A 22,812-nucleotide genomic window follows, 5' to 3' on the forward strand; every position below is an offset into this window, starting at 1 on the left:
TTTTCCATCCTTCCTTCCCCCCATCTCCTAGTGATTTCCTATACATCCTCCAGAACACAGCTCACTTCCTAGGAAAACTGTCACTGACTTCTCAAACCAGTTCATATGGCCCTGTTATTATTAAATGTGCTTATAGTTTCCTCTATTTTTCTTTCAGGGAACTTTTCAAAGTTAATTTGTAATAACATATATCATTTGATTAATAAGCATCTCTCCCACTAGACTTAAAGTTCCATAAGAGTAGGGATTATGTCTGTTTTGTTCACCATAGTAAGCACATAACATCTAGCACAGTTTCTAGCTACTTAAAAGTACCAAGTATTAAAAACTGTGTGTTACTTGCAAGAATGAACGAATGAAAATGAATGAATAAACTCTGAAAAGGAGGTGGAAAAACACACACAAGATCTATTTGAGAAGGGGAAGATTGGTTCAAGCATAATTAAATTTGAGGAAGGAATATGTAAAGAAAAATGGTGACCCCTACTGTCTATATGCTTAGGAAACATGTGTTAAGCTTAAAATAAAATCATCCTTCTTAGAGACTTAACAATATTGAATTGACTCATGTATAGTTGAAAGATGTTTTTAATTTTAGATTCATAATTGAAAGAACATTCAGAAAACAGCAACTATGTTCTCTTTCAAAATGAATTCATATGCCTTCTATTAGATTCAAATGAATACTGGTTTATGAGATTTCTAAGGCCCTTCTGAAACTAAGATTATTTTAACCCATTGATCCCTTTCAAAATGGTGTTTTTTAAAGTTCTTGGGGTACATTTTAGTAGTGTAATACACAAATCAGTCTTTCTGTAAAAACCAGACAGGGAAACATTATCAAGCTTTAACCATCTAAAGAGTAGAAGTCATTTGCTATTTAAAAGTGAACCTAAAGGAAAGCAGTAATTGATTTGGAAATAATGGAGGAAAAAATTTTTAAATGCCTGTACTTAAAGCATTTATCTACTGGTGACTTACATATTCTTTAACACGTGTCTTAGCAGATCACCTTTGCTGCTGGCCTTTGTGTTCACACAAAATTCCCTGATGAATTTGTTGAGATGGCACATTATGAATAACTGGGAAATACGACATAAATTAATTGCTATTCCAGATTCTAAATATTCTTCTTCATAGATACATCCCTGTGTCCTCTTATATGGTATAAAAATAAGCCAAAATACAATAGAAATATAAATAGAAATTTTGTTTGTTAATTTTAAATAATATGTATTCACAGAGAGTTACCAACTCCTGCCAGTTAAAATGACTTACTTTTTTTTTAGTATATGACAGCTTACATATTTCTGAGGGTTTTTTCCCCCCTTACTCCATTCTAACATAATAAGGGCAGGAGAAACTGTAAAATTAACATTTACTTCTAAGTATAAAATGAACACTGATACAAGGAATCATTTTCTCACAATTATATGCTTTGATTCATAATGCAAATGTTTCATGGTATTTTGAACAAATAATTCTTGCCACTTATAATAAAGATTATATTTTTATCTCTTTTTACAAACTCTAATTCAATGATCTTAGTAGCTAAATGAATGATCTAATAATGTAGCTTAATGATTTTGAATTGTAAACAAAATGTAGCGATGCAGCAATATAAAGAAACTACAGAACCACCTAATTTCACACCTGTACTTAAGTTTAAGAATGCATTGCATTAAAAGATGTGCAATTAAAAAAATAAGTGCAATTACTCACCTTACATTCTTTCTGGCAAGTATCTGCTCCAAAGTTAGTGAAAATCCCACAAATAAAAAAATGAGTGAAACACTAAACAAGATTTTTCTTCCCATCAAGAATCAGTTTCTTTAAACCAAAGCGCATCTGTTAATTCATAAATGCAAACAGAGCAGGGGCAGTACTTTTCATGCCATGTAACTGATAGCATATTCAACCAATTAAAGGACAGCTTTTCCAGGCTGCATTATGTATGGAAGACAGTAGAGGGCGGGTAAATTTAGCATTTAGAGTGAAACCAATGTGTATATTTAGATTGTTTGATTATTCATCTTAATGAAAAATTATTAGATATTTTAGAGAAAATATATCTGCTAGATAAGCTTTTAGAAATCCACAGTATTTTGATACTGTCATAAACTCTTTTTTTTTTTTCCCCATGGGCAGGCACCAGGAATCAAACCCGGGTCTCTGGCATGGCAGGTGAGAACGCTGCCTGCTGAGCCACCATGGCCCACCCTGTCATAAACTCTTAATAAGAATCACATACTACTTTTCAGGATGCTAGTAAATTTCTACCCCCAAACTATAAAATATATATTATTATATGCATTTTTCAGGTGAACAAGTAAGTTTAAAGCTCTTAAACTTACTTAAATTTACATATGTTTCCTGGTTCACAGTTTATTGTTAGATTATTTCCTCGGTTCCAAAATGCATAATTGGAATAGATATACTCAGCACCTGGCAGAATCCCTACACTGGATCTCTGACTTATGGAATGAGAGCTATGATATAGCAAAGGCCAATTGGAAGCCTCTACCTAGCAAAACAGTAAAGCAAAAGCAACACTGCATTCCCGGAAGGAGATTAGTGCCACCATCAAAGACTTGAAGGATGAAGGCATGGTGATTCTACCACATCTTCGCTCAATACTCATATTAGGCCTGTTCAAATAATAGATAGATCTTGGATGATGGTAGATTATCAAAAGCTTAACCAGGTGGTGACTCCCATTGCAGCTACTATTCCAGAGCAAATCAGCACGTCCCCTGGTACGTGGTATACAGCTATTGATCTGGTAAATGCTTTTTCTCAATACCTGTTAGTAAGGATCACAAAAAATAGTTTGCTTTCAGCTGACAAGGCCAGCAATAAACTTCACTGTCATATGTCAAGGGTATATCAATTCTCCAACTCTATGTCATAATGTAGTCTGCAAGGACCTTGATCACCTCTCCCCTCCACAAAAACCATCACAATATTATATTGAAGATATTACGTTGATTGGACCTAGTCAGCCAGAAGTAGCAACTACTCTAGACTTATTAGTAAGGCATTTGCTCGCTAGAACGTGGGATATAAATTCAAAACAAATTCAGGGGACATCCACATCAGTGAAATTTTCTGTGTCCAGTGATGTGAGGCACGTTGAGATATCCTTTCTAAGGTGAAGGATAAGCTGTTGCATCTGGTCCTTCCTACAACCAAAAAAGGCATAATGTTTAGTTGGCCACTTCATATTTTGGAGAAAATATATTCTTTATTTGGGTATGTTATTCTAGCCCATTTACCATATGACCCAAAGAGTTTTGAGCAGGGACTGGAACAAGAGGAGGCTCTGCAACAGAGATCCTGGCTGCTGTGCAAGCAGCTCTGCCACTTGGGCCATATGATCCAGAGATCCAGTGGTGCTGGAAGTTTCAGTGGCACAGAGAGATGTTGTTTAGAATCTTTGGCAGGCCCCTTAAGGAGAATAACAGGGCAGTCCCTTAGATTTCGAGGCAAAGTCTTGCCATCTTCTGCAGTTAACTGCTTTCCTTTTGAAAAACAGCTTTTGGCCTGGTACTGAACCTTGGTAGAGACTGAGTGCTTAACCATGGGCTGCCAAGTTAACAAAAGACCTGAATTGCCTGTCATGAAATGGGTATTATTTGACCCACCAAGTCATAAAGTTGGGCATGCACAGCAGCTCTCCATCATAAAATGGAAGTACTATATATGCAACTGGCCTCAAGTAGGCTCTGAAGACACAAGTAAGTTACATGAGAAGTAGCCCAAATGCCAATGACCTCCTGTTCTAATTTGCAAGCTGCCAGAATGCAATATACCAGAAGCGTAATTGTTTTTAAAAATGGGAATTTATTAAGTTGCTAACTTACAGTCCTATGGCCATGAAAATGTCCCAATCAAAGCAAGTCTATAAAAATGTCCAAATTAAGGCACCAACAAGAGGCTAATTACACTCAAGAAAGGCTGATGAACTTCAGTATTTTTCTCTCAACTGGAAAGGCACATGGTGAACACGGTGACATCTGCTAGCTTTCTCTCCAGCCTTCTTGTTTCATGAAGCTCCCCCGGGGGCATTTTCCTTCTTCATTTCTAAAGGCCTCTGGCTGTGTGGGCTCTCACGGTTCTTATGGCTCTCTCATCTCATGGCTCTGTTGCTCTCTCCAAAATGCTTCCTCTTTTAAAGCATTCCAGTAAACTAATCAAGACCACGTGGAATGGGTGGAGTCACAACTTCATGGAAGTCATGTAATCAAAAGTTAATACCCACAATTGGGTGTGTCACATTTCCACAGAGATAATTTAATCAAAAGATCCCACCCTACATTATTGAATAGGGATGAAAAGAAATGGTTGCTCCCATAATATTGGATCAGGATTAAAACATGGCTTTTCTAGAGTACAATATCCTTTCAAACCAAAACACAATTATCTGGTTTATTCCTGCCACATTATCTTCTCTTTCCCAGCCTGTACCTATAGCCTCTGGGGTAGTTCCCTATGATTAAGCTGACTGAGGAAAAGAAAAGTCAGGCCTAGTTTACAAATGGTTTTACACGATATACAGGTACCACCTGTAGTGAGTGGCTGCAGCACTACAGCCCATTTCTGAGACATCCCTGAAGGACAGCACTGAAGAGAAATGCTCCCACTAGGCAGAACCTTGAGCAGTCACCTGGTTGTTCATATTGCTTGTGAGGAGAAATGGTTGGGGATGCATTTGGATAGTGATTCATGGGCTGTGTCCAGTGGTTTAGATGGATAGTCAGGGACTTGGAAGGATCATGATTTGAAAATTACTGGCAAAGAGGTTTGAGAGAGAGGTATGTAGACAGACCTTTCTGAGTGGGTAAAAAAACACAAAGATATTTGTGTCCCATGTGAATTTTCACCAGAGGGTGATTTCAGAGAGGAGGATTTTAATAATCAAGTGCATAGGATGACCCATTCTGTGGATACCTGTCAGCCTGTTTCACCAGCCACTCCTGTCATTGCCCAATAGGATTATGAACAAGTGGGCATAGTGGTAGGAATGCAGGTTATGCATGGACTCAGCAAGAGTGACTTTCACTCATTAAGGCCAACCTAGCTACAGCCACTGATGAGTACCCAAATTGCCAGCATCAGAGACCAACACTCAGTTCCTGATATGGCACCATTTCCTGAGATGGTCAGCTTGCTACCTAGACAGGTTAACTACCTCCAACATTTCTGTCATGGAAGGGGCAGCATTTTGTTCTAATTGGAATAGACACATACTCTGGATACAGACTTGCCTTCCCTGAACACAGGGAATGCTTCTCCTAAAACTACCATCTATGGACCTACAAAATGCCTTATCCATGGTCATGGAATTTCACATAGCACTGCTTCTGACCAAAAACCTACTTATCGGCAAATGAAGTGCAAGAATGGGCACATGTTTATGGAATTCACTGGTTTTACCATATTCTCAATCATCCTGAAGCAGGTGGGTTGATAGAATAGTAGAATGGCCTTTTGAAGACTCAGTTATGCACCAACTGGGGGGCGAAACATTGCAGAACTGAAATAATGTTCTCTAGGAGGCTATATCTGCTGTAAATCAGTAGGCACTCTATTGTACTTTTTCCTCCCCTAGCCAAGATTCACAGATCCAGGAATCAAGGAGTAGAAATGGGACTTGCATCACTAATTATCACCCACAGTGATACACAGAAAAATTTTTGCTTTCTGTTCCTGCAGCCTTAAGCTCTGCTAGTCTACAGGTCTTAGTTCCAAAAGGAGGAACGCTTCTACTAGGAGACACAAGAATGTTTCCACTGAACTGGAAGTTTCCACTGAACTGTCACCTGGCCACTTTGGACTCCTCATGCTTCTGAGTCAACAGGCAAAGAAGGGAATTACTTTATTGGCTGGAGTGATTGAACCTACTATCAAAGGGAAATAGGATTTCAACTACACAACGGAGGTAAAGAAGAGCTTGCCTGGAATCCTGCAGAACTCTTAGGGTGTCTCTTAATACTACCTGCCCTTGATTAAAGTCAATGAGAAACTACAACAACCCAATCCAGCAGGACTACTGAGGCCTGAAAACTTCAAGAATGGACATTTGGGTTACCCCACCAGGCAAAGAACCATGACCAGGTGGGATGTGTACTAAGGATAAAGGGAATGTGATGGAAGGTGGTGGAAGAAGGTAGTTATTAAAAAAAAGCTATGACCACATGACCAGTTATAGACACAACGACTATAATGGTTATGAATATTTCTTCCTTGTTTTGAGTACATTTATATATACAAAAAAGCAAATATCTTTGTTTTCTTCCCTACCTTATCCCCCAATAATTTAACATAAGTTGTATTAACTTTCTCATAGTATTTAAGTTACAGGATATCAAGTTGAAAAGTAAATATTACCCAATGACTTGTAACCTTTTCTGGGGAAAGAATTAACACGTTTCCAGTTGTATATAAGAGTTGAATATTTTTTTAGGTGCAAATATGAATGTTATTGTTTTTATTTAGAGATTAAGTGTAGCTTAATGATGTGTGTATGGGTGCCATTGACAAGGCGTGGATTGTGATGGTTAAGGTCATGTGTCAACTTGGCCAGGTGATGGTGTCCTGTTGTTTGGTCCAACAAGCACTGGCCTGATTTTTATTGTGAATATATTCATGAATTTAAATCATCAGTTGTATCTATTGCATCTCTGGTTGATTACATCTACAATCAACTGAGAAGATTGCCTTCAACAATAAGTCTCAACCAATTAGTTGAAGACCTTAAAGAAAGAACTGATGATTTCAATAGTCAGAAGGAAGAATTTCTATCTCTACTTCAGCCAGTCAGCTTCTCCTGGGGAATTCAATGAAAACCTTTATCAGTGTTCCCAGCCTGATGCCTGCCTTGGAGTTCAGACATGTTCATTCTCACAGTTACATGAGTCAATTCCTACCATACATCTCATAATATTTATGTTATGCATATTATGTCAGTTCAGTTTTCCTAGAGAACCCTAACTAATACAAATGAGCATAAACAAAAATCTCTTCTTTCTTCAATGCCTAGATAAATAAAGAATACCTGTTATTTCTTTATTGCCTACCTCTACTCCTGTTTCTGTTTACTAAAGTTGTCAGAATGCAATATACCAGAAATGGGTTGGCTTTTTCAAAAAGGATTTATTAGATTACATTTTTATAGTTCTAAGGCCATGAAAATGTCCAAATTAAGGCATCAAGAGGGAGATATCTTCTTTGAGGAAAGACTGCTGGCATCTGGGTTTCCTCTGTCACATGGGAAGGTGCATGGCAACATCTGCCAGTCCTTCTTTCTTGGATTCTGGTTTTATAATGGCTCTCTCAGTGTCTGTGGGTCCTTTCTCTCCTGGGGAATTTTCTTTCTCTCTCCAAATGTCTTTCAGCTCTCTCTCTCTCTGCTTTTACTATCTTTTTATTCTCTCACAAAGGACTCCAATAAAGAGGAATAAGACCCATCTTGAAATGAGTGGGTCACATATACATGAAAACAACCTAATCAAAAGGTCCCACCCATAACAGGTCTGTACTCACAAGGACAGATTTGAAGAACATGGCTTTTCTCCACAAAGCCAAAAATAAATAAATAACAGTTTCAAACCAGCACATTCCTCTTTGTTGGTTTTCACCATCAAAATCAGCTAAGGTAAGGTCTGTCCTCTAGCTGTGGACTTATGAAACCCACAGCAAGTTATCTGCTTCCAATATACAAAGGAGGGACAGTCATAGGATAAATGTTGCCTTTTCCACAGGGAAAATCTGGAAGGAAACCAGGGTCAAAGATCCCAAACAGTTCTGAAAACCTGCAAGGCAAACTCCATTAGATTTCAAAGTTTGAAAGTCATCTACAGAAAGACATTTTATCCTCAGGGCTTGAGAGAGTGGAAGTCCATCCTTTCCCAGAGCTTACTTAATGGCCCTGCTCTCTTCAAACACTGTGGTGAGGCTTTAATATCTCCAAGTATTTGGAAGACCACCTTGTTCTTGGTCCCATCCTCCTCAAGCATCTGGGTCACACCCTGGACTCTCTGCTATCTCTAGAGCACATGCTCAATCCCTTCAGAACAGTGGCAAGGTGGCCAAGCTCTCCCCAATCCCTGGGGAATATGTGTCACCCTCTCTGAGGTCTGGGACAGTAGAATTTTTCCTAAACGCAGCTGAGCTCTCCTCAATTCCCCTGGCATCTGAGAACCCTAAGACAGAAGCACTCTTCCTGAGTAACAGAGTGGAAGACCCATCCTCTGCAAACTCACCCTTTCCACGTGCATAAGCAGGTCTGCTCTCCTGGCACAAGGTTTCTTTGCTCCAGACCTCAGTTTCCATGGTTCTGCATTTAAAGTTATGTTTCCTTCAATCTGTCCCTTTCAGTCCAGACTGGCAGCGATTCTGTTTTTACAGATCTCACCACAAACTTGTCTGTTTTCCATGCAGCATACTGGGGTCCCAACTATCAGATAAGAGGACTTTCCACAAAATTGGATAGCTGCGATTCCAATCCTGATTCCCACTGACATGGCTGATTGGTTCTTGCATGTTTGGTTAAATCCTCACATGGGGCACCAGCCATTGGGGTCTTCCTTTTTGGAAGCCCAGAATTTTTCAGACCATCAATTTCTGATTTCTTTGTACACTAGAGTTCAGTTCTCAGCTTGTCCCTTTCCTGTCACATTTTATTATAAGCTGCAAGGAGAAGACAGGATGCATTTTTCACATTTAGTTTAGAAAATTCCTCAGCTAGATATCCCTGCTCATCACTTTCAAATTCTGCCTTCCATCCTATACCAGGATTCAATTTTGCAAATTCTGTCACTTTAAAACAAGGGCTACCTTTCTTCCAGATTGCAATGATACATTCATCATTTCTGTCTAAGCCTTATCAGAAGTATCTTTAGATTCCACATTTCTACCAACAGTCTCTTCAGAGTAATCCAGGCCTCTCTTATCAAACACCTCACAATTCTTCCAGAATCTTCCCCTTATCCATTTATAAAGCCATTCCAGCATTTTTGGAACTTGCAAATCCCAGCACCCCACTTTTCTGGTACCAAAGTCTGTTTCAGTTTGCTAAAGCTGCTGAAATGCAATATACCAGGAATGGGTTAGCTTTTAACAATGGGGATTTATTAAGTTACAAGTTACAATTCTAAGGCCATGTAAATGTCTAAATTAAGGTATAAACAAAAGGATACCTTCACTGAAGAAAGGCTCCTGGCATTGGGGTTCCTCTGTCACATGGGAAGGCACATGGCTATGTTTGCTAGTTCTTCTCTCCTGTATTCTGGTTTCAAAATGACTCTCTCAGCTCCTGTGGTCCTTCTGGCTTCTCCTGGGGCATTTTATTTCTCTGAACTCTCTCCAAAATTTCTCAGTCTTTCGTCCTCTCATAAAGGACTCCAGCAAGGGGATTAAGACCTATCTTGAATGGGCTGAGTCACATCTCCATGGAAACGACCTAAGCAAAAGTTCCCACCAAACAATAGGTATGCTCCCATAGGAATGGATTAAAAGAACATAGTCTTTCCTGGGGTAGATAACAGATTCAAACAAGCAAAACTCCCATTCCTACCCCCAAGGCATACAAAAACAAAACAACAAAATCTCTAAATGTTATTTTGCACTAAAAAATGCAACTACCATGTCACAGTAAAGAAAAACCTCTAAAATGAAAGAATCAGCATTTTAGGCACTTAGGAAATTTGATCTCTTTAGTGGTAAAGCATGTATAGCTGAAAATAGCTATTTGTAAGTTAAGTTTCAGGAAGATGATGAATTATAGGAATGCTTGGGAATAACATTGAGGAGAAATTCCTCCTCACCATCCACTTTGCACACACAACCCTTTCTCCCACCATGGATCTAGAGACCCCATAGAAAATGAGAATAAATCAAAGCACAACAAGGGGAAGGAGAGGAAGCAGGAATAAGGAGGAAAGTTACAATAAAAATTTGTTAAATAACAAAAGGCCACTGGCTATAAATGTGGTCTTTCCATGTTCTGTCTTATTTCCACTTCCCTTCAAATTCCCTTTTCTTCTGTTATTTCATTTCACCCAACTCTCATTTGTCACCTCTCCTTTTACCTTCCCATCCTTTCCCCAAGTCTGTGTAATTTCAAGTACAAGATGGGTTTGGACAGGAGGCGTTTAGACTTAGTTATTTTTGCCAGAGAAAATACAAGACACCTAGTTAAATTTGAATTTCAAATAAACAGCAAATAATTCTAATATAAGTATTTCCATGCAATAATTGGGGCATATTATACTAAAAATTATTTGTTTTATATTAAAATTAAATAGCTGGGAGCCCTGTATTTTTATTTGCTAAATATGGAAATCCTAAGCATAGGGACTCTCTGCTACTCAAATTTTAATGTGCATACAAATCACTTGGGACTTATTAAAATGAAAATTCTGATTCAGTAAATCTGGGGTGTGGCATGATTCCTGCATATCTAACAAGGTCCCAGATGAAGCTGCTGCTACTGCTCTGAACACTGCCCTTTGAGCAGCAAAGCTCTAGAACAGCATTGTCAAACAGAAATACACTGAAAGCCACTTGTGTAATTTTTTTCATCAGTTTTTTTTTAACTTTTTTTATTGTATAGTATAACATATATACAAAATAAAGAGACAAAAAAGCAATAGTGTTCAAAGCACTCTACAACAAGTGGTTACAGGACAGATTGAAGAGTTTCTCATGGGCTACCATACAATTCTCTCGCATTTTTCCTCCAGAATATAGGAGGCTAGAGCATTTAAATAATTTTTTATCACAATTGACTTTTTCCTTTTGTGTGTGTGTGTGTGTGTGTGTGAAAAATAGCACCGCACCACAATTAGCTGTAGAACATATTTCAGAGTTTGACAGGGGTTACAGTTTCACAATTTTAGGTTTTTACTTCTAGCTGTTCTAAAATACTGGAGACTAAAAGAGATATCAATTGAATGATTCAGCATCCATATTCATTTTTTAATCCTATCTTTTTCTATGTATAACTCCACCATCACCTTTGATCTTTCCATACCTCTCACCGGGGTTGTTTGGCCTATGGCAATTATAAATTTTTGATATTGGAAAGGTCTGTCACTAATATGGGGTAGGGAGATGGAACTATTTGATGTTCTGGAGAGGCTGGGCTAGGTTTCAGGACTTATCTGGACCAGGGACCCATCTGGAGGTTGTAGGTTTCTGGCAAGTTACTCTATTACATGGAACCCTTGTGGAAACTTATATATTGCCCTAGGTGCTCTTTAGGATTGACTGGAATGGTCCTGGTTGGGGGTTGGCAGGTTGGTAGTAAGGTCTAACTGAAGCTTGCATAAGAGCACTCCCCAGAGTAGCCTCTTTACTCTATTTGAACTCTCTCTGCCACTGATACTTTATTCATTATACTTCTTTTCCCCCTTTTGGTCAGGATGGAATTGTTGATCCCATGGTGCCAGGTCCGGATTCATCCCTGGGAGTCATCTCCCATATCGCCAGGGAGACTTTCACCCCTGGATGTTTTGTCCCACATAGGGGGGAGGCCAATGATTTCACTTGCAGAGTTGGGCTAAGAGAGACTGAGGTCATCTGAGCAACAGAGGTCCTCCAGAAGTAACTCTTAGGCATGCCTATAGGTATTCTAAGCTTCTCCACTACCTACATAAGTTTCAGAAGAGCAAGCCTCATGATCAAGGGCATGGCCTATTGATTTGGGTGTCCCTAAAGTTTGACACAGTATCAGGGGATTCCCTGATGGTAAGGTTTAATAATTCCGTATTTTTTCCCCTTCCTTAGGGGTCTTTGCCAATACTTTTTGATTATCTGATTAATATACTTTAGAACGTTTCCAGGCATTACAACAATCTATACAGGTTTAAAGGACCTCTTTCTTATTCTGTGCTTCCTTAGTTTCAGTTGCTCAAATGAGTATACAGATAGGTTGAATTAGCTTATGCACTACAGAAAATTTCAGCTGCAGATCAAATAAACCTTTCTTCCAGTAGTTCTAAAATATAGACACTGTCTTCCTTACCCCTATGTTTTGAATTACTTTAAGCCAACCTGTTCGGCTTCATTCTTATCTCTAAATATCAGACTATATATATAAAACAGCCTCTCAAAATCCAGAAATAATAATCACCACTCCAGACCTAATGCATCTGCTCTAAAAGCTTACAATCTAGGCCCCTGTCTTCTAATAAACATTTTCTAAAGGTGACCACACCATTGTTGTTCTTTTGTGTCTAGCTTATGTTGTCTCACCAAATGTCCTACATGTCCATTCACATCATTGCATGCTTCACAACTTTGTCCCTTTTTGTAGCAGCATAACCTTCATTCATAAGTATACACCATAGCACACCAATCTACTACTCCATCAGTGCATCCTCAGCCACCTGCATTCATTGGGTATCATGTAGAAGGCCCAAAGTCCATAGTCCACCAACATTCTCAATTTTATATAATTTCATTTTCCCAAGAGAAAGAAAACCAATAAACACACCTTTGCCAAATAGGAAATCAAAACCTCCTCTTAACTCTTGTCCCTCCCCCCATTATTTACCCCTGCTATTGCTGTGGTACTGCTGATAGTTTCCTTTTGAATATAGCTCATAGCATGCAATAGCAGTTTTCCCCCTGTACCCTGGACTTATATACTCTTTATACAAGAATCATATCTTTGAAGTAATTCTTGTGAGAACTAATTCATATTTCTAGTGTGAATCAATGGGACACGTGGGTCTATACAACCCCTTTCAATCTTGTTCATCTTCACTATGGTAATATTACTTATAAACCCACTAGAGAATCACCTTTGCTCCTATCTATTCCCTTACATTGGAGCTCAACCTCATTAGCTAATGGTTCACCCATCCCTAGCTTCTATGTGTCTCTAAGTCACCTATATTCTGTATTATAAGCCTCTGATTATACCTTTATGCTGGTCATAAAAGTGGAATCATTACAGTATCTATTCTTTCATGTCTGGCTAATTTTGCTCAGCATTATGTCCTCAAGGCTCATCCATCTTGTCATGTGCTTCAGGACATCATTTTGTCTTACTGCTGCATAATATTCCATTGAACGTATATACCACATTTTTTGATCCACTGTCTGCTGATGGGCATTTGGTTTGTTTCCATCTTTTTTGGCGATTGTGAATAATGCTGCTGTGAAAATCAGTGTACAAATGTCTGTTTGTGTCATTGCTTTCAGCTCTTCTGTGTATATACCAAGTAGTGCCATTGCTGGGTCAATATTTAGTTTCCTAAGGAACTGCCAAACAGTCTTCCATAATGGCTGCACCCACCAGCACTGCATAAGTATTCCAGTTTCTCCACATCCTCTCCAGCATTTATAGTCTCCTGTTTGTTTAATAGCAGCCATTCTTATAGGTGTGAAGTGGTATCTCATTGTAGTCTTGATCTGTATTTCCCTTATAGCCAGTGAAAAGGAGCAACTCTTCATTTGCTTTCAAGCCATCTGTACTTGCTCTTCAGAAAAATGCCTATGCATAACTTTATTCCATTTTATAATTGGGTTGTTTGTTCTTTTGTTGTTGAGTTGTATAATTTCTTTGTATATACAGGAAATCAAACCTTTCTCTGATATGTGATTTCCAAATATTTTCTCCCATTGAGTTGGCTGCCTCTTCACCTTTTTGACAAGGTCTTTTGAGGTGTAAAAGTATTTGATTTTGAGGAGTTCCCATTTACCTATTTTTATTTTTGTTGCTTGCACTTGGGTATAAAGTTTAGGAAGCTACCTCCTATTACTAGGTCTTGAAGATGTTTCCCTACATTTTCTTCTAGAAGCTTTATGGTGTTAGTTCTTATATTTAGGTGTTTGATCCATTTTGAGTGAATTTTTGTGTAGGGTGTAAGGTAGGGGTCTTCTTTCATTCTCTTGGCTATTGATATCCAGTTCTTCCATGCCCAATTATTGAAAAGACTATTTTATCCCAGTTCAGAGGATTTGGGGACCTTGTCAAAAATCAGTTGACCACAGATTTGGTGGTCTATTTCTGCACTCTCAATTCAATTCCATTCTGTCTTTGTGCCTGTTCCATGCTGTTTTGACCACTGTGGATTTATAATAAGTTTTAAAGTCAGGGAGTGTTAACCCTCCCACTTCATTCTTCTTTTTTAGGATGCTTTTAGCTATCTGGGGTCTCTTTCCCTTCCAGATGAATTTGGTAGTTAGCTTTTCCAAACCTTCAAAGTAGGCTGTTGCAATTTTGATTGGTACTGTATTGAGTTTGTAGATCAATTTGGGGAGGAATTGACATCTTAACTATATTTAGCCTTCCTATCCATGAGCGGGGAAGGTCTTTTCACCTATTTAGATCTCCTTTGATTTCTTTCAGCAATGTTATGTAGTTTTCTGTGTACAACTCCTTTACGTCCCTAGTTAAGTTCATTCCTAAATATTTGATTCTTTTAGTTGCTATTTTGAACGGAATTTTTTCCTTAACTGACTCCTCAGCTAGGTCATTGCTTGTGTATAGAAATGTTACTGATTTTTGCACGTTAATTTTATATCCCACCACCTTGCTGAATTTATTAGCTCAAGCAATTTTGCTGTAGATTTCTCAGGATCCTTCAAGGATAGTATCATATCATCTGCAAATAATGAGAGTTTTACTTCTTCCTTTCCAATTTGGATGCCTTTTATTTCTTCGTCCTGCCTGATTACCTAGCTAGACCTTCTAGCACAATTTTGAATAACAGTGGTGACAGCGGGCATTCTTGTCTTGTACCTGATCTTAGGGTGAAAGCTTTCAGTTTCTCCATTGGGTACGATGCTGGTTATTGGTTTTTCATATATTCCCTTTATTATATTGAGGTAGTTATCTTTGATTCCTATCTTTTGGAGTGTTTTTATCAGAAAAGGATGCTGAATTTCGTCTAATATTTTTTCAGCATCAATTGAGATGATCATGTGATTTTTCCCTTTCAATTTGTTCATGTGCTGTATTACATTAATTGATTTTCTTATGTTGAATCATCCTTACATTCTTGGTATAAATTCCACTTGGTCATAGTGTGTAATTCTTTTAATGTGCTGTTGGATTCGATTTGCTAATATTTTATTGAAAATATTTGCATCTATGTTCATTAGGGAGATTGGCCTGTAATTTTCCCTTCTTATAGCATCTTTACCGAGTTTTTTATATTAAAATGATATTAGCTTCATAAAATAAGTTAGGTAGAGGAAATCCTCTTTCCTCAAGTTTTAGAAAAAGTTTGAACAGGATTGGTGTTTGTTCTTTCTGGAATGTTTGATAAATTTCCCCTGTGAAGCCATCTGGCCCTGGGCTTTTCTTTGTAGGAAGATTTTTGATGACTGATTGAATCTCTACTTGTGATTGGTTTGCTGAGATCTCCTATTTCTTCCTGAGTCAGTGTAGCTTGTTTGTGCATCTCCAGGAATTTGTCCATTTTATCTAAGTTGTCTAGTTTGTTGGTATATAGTTGTTCAAGGTATCCTCTTATGATTTTTTTTATTTCCTCAGGGTTTATGGCAATGCACCCTTTCTCATTCTTATTTTGTTTATTTGCATCCTCTTTTTTTCTTTGTCAGTCTTGCTAGTGGCCCATCAATTTTATTGATTTTCTCAAAGAACCAACTTTTGTTTTTATTGATTCTATTGTTCTTTTGTTCTCCCATTCATTTATCTCTGCTTTAATCTTTGTTATTTCTCTTCTCCTATTTGCTTTGGGATTAGTTTGCTGTTCTATCTCAAGTTCCTCCAGGTGTGTTGTCAGGTCCTGGTTTTTGCTCTTTCTTGTTTTTTAATATAGGCATTTAAGGCAATAAATTTCCCTCCCAGCGCAGCCTTTGCCTTTATCTCATAAGTTCTGATAAGTTGTATACTCATTTTCATTCATCTCCAGACAACTGCTGATTTCTCTAACAATTTCTTCTTTGGCCCACTGGTTGTTTAGGAGTGTGTTAGTTAATCTCCATATATTTGTGAATGTTCTCGTTCTTTGGTGGTTATTGAGATCCAGCTTCATCTCACTGTAATCAGAGAGAGTGCTTTGAATAATTTCAATGTTTTTAAATTTATACTTGTGCAATTTTAAACTGTGTAGAGCCACATTGAAAAAACTAAAAGTAAACAGGTGAAATTAATTTTAATAATGTATTTTATTTAACCACTATATCTAAAATAATATAATTTCAAATGCAATCAAATTAAAAATTATTAATGAAATATTTTACATTCCTTTTCTGTAGTAAGCTTTTGAAATCTGCTATGTAATTTACATTAACAGCACCTCTCAATTTGGACTACCTAAATTCCAAGTGTTCAGTAGCCACATATGATCAGCAGCCTCTGCATCAGACAGTCTAGCTCTACAAACTTGTCCTCCAGCTGCCAAAGCAACATCTCACATTCTCCCATGGCAGCAGCAGTGCCTGATCACATTGCTTTCTAAATCCCTGATCAGGAGGAAAGTGAGAGTCCAAACTCCTGATGATCCTTCACTGTTTCTGTATACTGAGAAAGCATAGTGTTAGCCCCTTAGCAATTACCATATAAGAATCTTGCAGGGAAAAATGGTTGGATTATATTTTCAGACACACACAATACACATACACTTTTTTATTTTAAATTAAGTATAATTTTAATATGTTTTATGTCTTGATGATGCTAAAAAATTTTTGATACTAAAATTCTAACAAAGCATTCCTTCTGTTGTTGAACCATTCTCCCATTTGGCTAAGAATATTTAAGACAGAATAATTAGAGAAGTTTCACACATGTGTTTTAGAATAGAAGTCACACTTAAGTTGTAATCATCTGAGAATAGCTCATCTTGTGACTTTGGAAGAGAAAAGCGGTGACAAAAAAATGCAAATATGATATCTTACCAGCTGCAAATCACCAAGGTATCACCTGCCTGGCATTGTTCCTGCCTACCTAGATTACTGAGGAGTCTCTGTCAAGAACTGTGAAGGGTCTGAGATCTTACCCAACTTGCATGCTAAGTCTCTTATAATAGGCAGTAAGCCTACCTGCCCTTTGCATTAGACAGATGTTTTTACCTTTCAAGGCTATTATTTATACAGACATTTTAGAAAAGATATTTCATAGCCAAGAGCAGTTAGTTACTCATTCACAAGACATGCAGAAATGTGAGAGCCCCATGAAAATTTTTCAACAGTCACTGTGAGAGAATAAGAAGTTGTACATCCACCAGGATGTACAACTATCTGCTTTTCGACTGAAAAAGAACTCAGGTGTGCTTCAGTTTTGATTTACCATATAATATTAAATGAAACTTAAAAACTAGAACAGCAAAAATCTATCTTCACATAATCATTTATTACCATATAGAACTGTCTTCTCAAAGAAAAAAAATAGATCTAACCTAACCCTAATATTTGCCTTAAGGAACACTTAACATTTGTCAGAGCACAGTCTATTTATCCAAAGCTCTCAGACCAAAAATCCCATTAGTAAAATGTTTAAATCAATTATAATGGTATTTGCACAGTTATTCAAAATCCAAATGCACCCACATCCTACAAAGCCCTGTAAGACCTGGCCCTGCTGTTTTCTCTTGCCTCATTTCATACCAACTCCTCTGCCCCCACTACACTCCAGGCACACTTGTTTGCACTCAGCTTCTCAACACCCTCAACATGCCAAGTTCTTTTTTCTATTTTAAAGCATTTATTGAGCACCGAACTATGCTTTCTAAACAAGAGCTTAAATGATATGTAATTTATATACAATGCAATTCACATATTTAAAGTGTTCAATGGTTTTTAGTATGTTTGCAGAGTTGTTCATCTATTACCACAGTCAATTTTTTTCATTAGAAAAATTGTAGGTTTACAGAAAAATCATGTAAAAAACAGTGTTCCCATGTACTCTCTCCCTATTATTTACACTTTACATTAGTGTGGTACCTTTGTTATAATTAATGAAAGAATATTATAATTGTATTATTAACTATAGTCCATAGTTCACATTAGAGTGTATTTTTTCCCATTACCACCAGTGATGATTAGGTTCATGTGTCAACTTGGCCAGGTGATGGTGCCAGTTGTCTGGTCAAGCAAACAACTGGCCTACCTGTTGTTGTGAGGACATTTCATGAACTTAAGTCATCAGCACATTGATTGCAACTATAGCTGGTTGCATCTTCAGTCAGCTAAGGGGAGTGTCTTTCACAATGAGTGACATTTAATCTAATTAGTTTGAAGGCTTTAAAGGAGAAGTCAAAGAGAATCTCTCTTACTCCACTTCAGCCAGCTAGACTCTCCTGGGGAATTCTTCAAAGCCTTAATCAGAGCTGCCAGCTCACAGACTGCAAATGGAATTTGGACATGTGCATCCCCACATTTGCATGAGAAACTTTTATAAAACCTCATATTTACAGATATCTGCTATTGGTTCTGTTTCCCTACAGAACCCTGACTACTACAGCTTTTGTAACAGGAGTGGTCCTTGAGAAACAAAATCTTGAAAGCGTTTTTCTTTCCTTAGGGTTCACTTTTTTATTGTATGGTTCTATGTGTTAAATTGAAATATCTTCATGCACAATACAATACATCCAAAGTATACAATCAATAGCTTACAATATCATCACATAGTTGTGTATTCATGACCATGATTATTTTTAGAACATTTGCATAACTCCAGTAAAGAAATACATAGACAAAAGAAAAAAAAACCCATACATCACAAACTCCTTACTTCTCCCTCCTACTCCCTCAATGACTACTATTGCAATCTACTCAGCTTTTCACCCCTTATCCACCCCATTATTTATTTATATTTTTGTCATTTTTAAGTCAGTCTTTTTTTATTATTGTGAAAAATAACATTTATACAAAAAAGCAATAAATTTGAAAACACACCACAACAATCGTTATGGAACATATTTCAAAGTTTAGTATGGGTTACAGTTTCACAATTTTAGGTTTTTCCTCCAAGACACTGGAGACTAAAAGAAATATCAATATAATGATTCAGCGGTCATACTCATTTGTTAAATCCTATTTTCTCTGTTATAACTCCACCTTCTCCTTTGTTTTTTACTCCCAATCTTTAGGGTATTTGGGCTATTCCCATTCTAACATTTGCATGTTGGAAAGGGCTGTCAATAATATGGGATAGAGGGATGGAAGTAGTTGATGTTCTAGAGAGGCTGGCCCCTCTGGGTTTCAGGACTTATCTGGCCTAGGAACCCATCTGGGGTTGTAGGTTTCTGAAAAGTAATCATAGTGCATGGAGCTTTTGTAGAAACTCATACAGAGCCCTAGGTGTTCTTTAGGGTTGGCAGGAATGACTTGTTGGGGTTTGGCAAACCATGATAAATAGCAATATCTAGCTGAAGCTTATATAACAGAGCCTCTAGAATAGCCTCGTGACACTATTTGAACTCTCTCAGTCACTGATACCTTACTTTTTTCCTGCCTTACAATTCTTTTCCCCCTTTTGTTCAGGAAGGCATTGTTGATCCCATGATGCCAGGGCTAGGCTCATCCCTAGGAGTCATATCCCACATTGCCAGGGAGACTTTCAGCCCTGGATGTCATATCCCATGTAGGGAAGAGGGTAATAATTTTACTTGCAGAGTTGGGCTTGGGGGGGGGGGGGTCCACATCTGAGCAACAAAAGAGGTCCTCTGGGATTAACTCTTAGGCAAAACTATAGGTAGGCTTGACTTTTCTGCTACACAAATAAGCTTCAAAAGAGCAAGCCTCAAGATCAAGCACTTGGCCTATTGACTTGAGAGTCCCTAATGTTTGACACGGTATCAGGGGTTTCCCCAGTCGCAAAGTTCAATAGTTGCATATTTTTTCTCCCATCCCTCAAGGGATTTAGCCAATACTTTTAAATTATCTGCTCAACAAACTCTGTGATGTATCTTGGTATTACATTAAGCTATACAGAATTACAAGCCCCCATTCCTTGCAAATGTGTTTTTGCAATTGGTTTTCTACTCTGATTAAACTCAAAGGCTCTAATGACTCTGGTTCCAATAATCAAAAGGGCACTAACAGTCTATGGTGTGAGTTGGCAACAGAGAGATGCAAAATATTATGACTTGATTCCCCTAATTGTATGCTTATTCAAGGCAAGATTCTGGGTGACAGTGTTTTTGACACCTTAAAAAAAAAGAGGTGTTGGATAGTTATGAAAGAAAGGAATGAGCTGAAGGCTTCAAATTTACAGCTTCAACACTGTATGAAAGAGGTAAAAGTTTTTATGTGTGCCCTGAAAGAAAATCCTATTTCCTCTGGCCACAGACTTGGGATCTCTGAAAACCAGACCAAGGGTCTCATTGTTTGAGCAGCACATTTGAAACATAAACTGAAATACCAACTTTGGAGAGTGTCTGCTTTTAAAGTAAAAGCATTGCTTGGAAAGGAGTAGGATCCTAAAAACTGGCGTGGGGATATATGACTTGATATGCCAATCCTGACTTTTTCTGAAATGACTAACTGGTTCCATGTTCGATTAAATTCTTGTGTGAGGCACTATCCTCTGGGGTCTCACTTTCTGGAAGCCTAGAATTTTCCAGACCACCAATTTATCTTTGTACCCAAGAGTTTAGTTCTCAATTTATCCCTTTCCTGTTGTATTTTAATATAAGCTGCAAGGATAAACCAGGCTGCATTTTTCACATTTAGTTTCGAAATTTCATCAGCTAGATATCTCAGCTGGTCACTTTCAAATTCTCCCTTCCTTTCAGCACCAGGACACAATTTTGCCAAATTCTCTGCTCCTTTAAAACAAGGATGGCCTTTCTTCCACTTTGCAATGACACATTCATCATTTCTGTCTAAAGCTTCATCAGAGGAATCTTTAGAGTCCACATTTCTACCAAAGTCTTTTCAAAACAATTCAGGCCTTTCCTATTCACCTACTCACAATTCTTCCAGAATCTTCCCCTTATCCATATAAAAAGCTGTTCTAGCATTTTTGGAATTTGCATTTCACACTCTGGTGCCAAAATCTGTTTTGGTTTGCCAATGCTGCCAGAAAGCAATATACCAGAAATAGACTGCTTTATAATGGGGATTTATTAAGTTACAAGTTTACAGTTCTAAGTCCATAAAAATGTCCAAATAAATGCATCAACAAGAGGATACCTTCACTCAAGAAAGGCTGATTCTCCAGCCAATAAAAAAGTATTTGAAAAGTCCCCTTGGGGGAATGGTGAGAAAGTGGGAAAATTCAACTTCCCCCAAGTGGAGAATTCTTGATATTCTCACAAGCAATGGGGACAACCAAAGGATAGGCTGACCCTACTTAAAATTAGGCCTAAGAGTCACCCCCAAGAGAACCTCTTTTGCTGCTCAGATGTGGCCTCTCTCTCTCTCAGCCAACATGACAAAATTAACTCACTACCCTCCCCCTCTCTACATGGGACATGACTCCCAGGGGTGTGGCAGCGTGGGACAGAAGTCCTAGAATGAGCCAGGACTCAGCATCAAGGGATTGAGAAAACCTTCTCGACCAAAAGCAAAATGAGACAAAGTAAAGTGTCAATGGCTGAGAGATTCCAAACAGAGTCAAGGGGTTATCCTGGAAGTTATTCTTATGCATTTTATAGATATCATCTTTTTAGTTAAGGTGTAATGGAGAGGCCAGAGGGAACTGCCTGAAAATGTAGAGCTGTGTTCCAGTAGCCATGTTTCTTGAAGATGATTGTATAATAGAGCTTTCACAATGTGACTGTGTGATTGTGAAAACCTTGTGTCTGATGCTCTTTTTATCTACCTTATCGACAGATGAGTAAAACATGTGGATTAAAAATAAATAAATAATAGGGGAACAAATGTTAAAATAAGTTTAGTAGATTAAAATGCAAGTGATCAATGAAAGGGAGGGGTAAGGGGTATGGCATGTATGAATTTTTCTGTTTTCTTTTTATTTGTCTTTCTGAATTGATGCAAATGTTCTAAGAAATGATCATGACGATGAATATAAACTATGTGATGACATTGTAAGTTACTGATTATATATCAAGAAAGGAATGATCACATAGTAAGAATGTTTGTGTTTGTATGTGGTTATGTTCAATAAATAAATATTTATTGAACTACGAAAAAAGAAACTATAAAAAAAAAAGGTTGATTCTCATCAGGGGTTTCTCTGTCACATGGGAAGGTGCATGGTGATGTCTGTTGATCCTTTTACTCCTGGATTTTGTTACTTTCAGGTGCTGATTCCAGTGGCCTCCTTTCTGAGCTTCTGTATGTCTCAAGCATCTTCAAATGCTGAATCTGTTACTGCTCTGAATTGTTTTGCTCTCCACAAGCTCTCCCAAAGACTCCAATAAACTAATTAAGAACCACCTTGAATGGGCAGAGTTACTTCTCCATCTAATCAAAAGGTCACACCCACAATTGGGTGTGTCACATCTCCATGGGAACAACACAATCAACAGGTTCCACCCTAAACAATAACTCTGCCCCGACTAGATTTGATTAGGATTAAAAGACATGCCTTTTCTGGGGAGCATAACACTTTCAAACTAACACATGTATGCCTAAGAGTCACCCCGAGAAAATCTCTTTTGTTGCTCAGATGTGGCCTCTCTCCAAGCCATCTCCACAGGTAAACAAACTCACTGCCCTCTGCCCTACATGGAACATGACTCCCAGGGATTAAATCTCCCTGGCAACATGGGACATGATATCAGCAGATGAACCTGGCCTTGGCATCATGGAAATGAGAACGTCTTCTTGACCAAAAGAGGGAAATGAAATAAAACAAAACAAAGATTCAGTGGCTGAGAGATTTCAAATAAGAGTTGAGAGGTCATTCTGGAGGTTATTCTT

General features: G+C 37.9%; 1 protein-coding gene across 21 annotated transcripts in view; it reads right to left on the minus strand.

Moving 5' to 3' along the window:
- Nucleotides 1–22,812, minus strand: part of LOC143665617 (V-type proton ATPase subunit S1-like protein) — a 58,293-nt gene that overhangs the window by 14,832 nt on the left and 20,649 nt on the right. For 12 of the 21 annotated variants that reach the window (XM_077139225.1, XM_077139231.1, XM_077139223.1 and 9 more), the window contains one exon: nt 982–1,082. The exons of 5 other annotated variants lie outside the window; for them this stretch is intronic. In XM_077139225.1, coding sequence (XP_076995340.1) covers nt 982–1,082 — 101 coding nt within the window. Of the gene's footprint in view, nt 1–981; nt 1,083–1,722; nt 1,818–9,200; nt 9,428–22,812 lie in introns of those variants that run through there. 4 more of the 21 variants (XM_077139243.1, XM_077139240.1, XM_077139244.1 and 1 more) reach the window with 4 other exon arrangements.

Source organism: Tamandua tetradactyla, chromosome 21, assembly GCF_023851605.1.
Source record: "Tamandua tetradactyla isolate mTamTet1 chromosome 21, mTamTet1.pri, whole genome shotgun sequence".
Taxonomy (NCBI): Eukaryota; Metazoa; Chordata; class Mammalia; order Pilosa; family Myrmecophagidae; genus Tamandua; species Tamandua tetradactyla.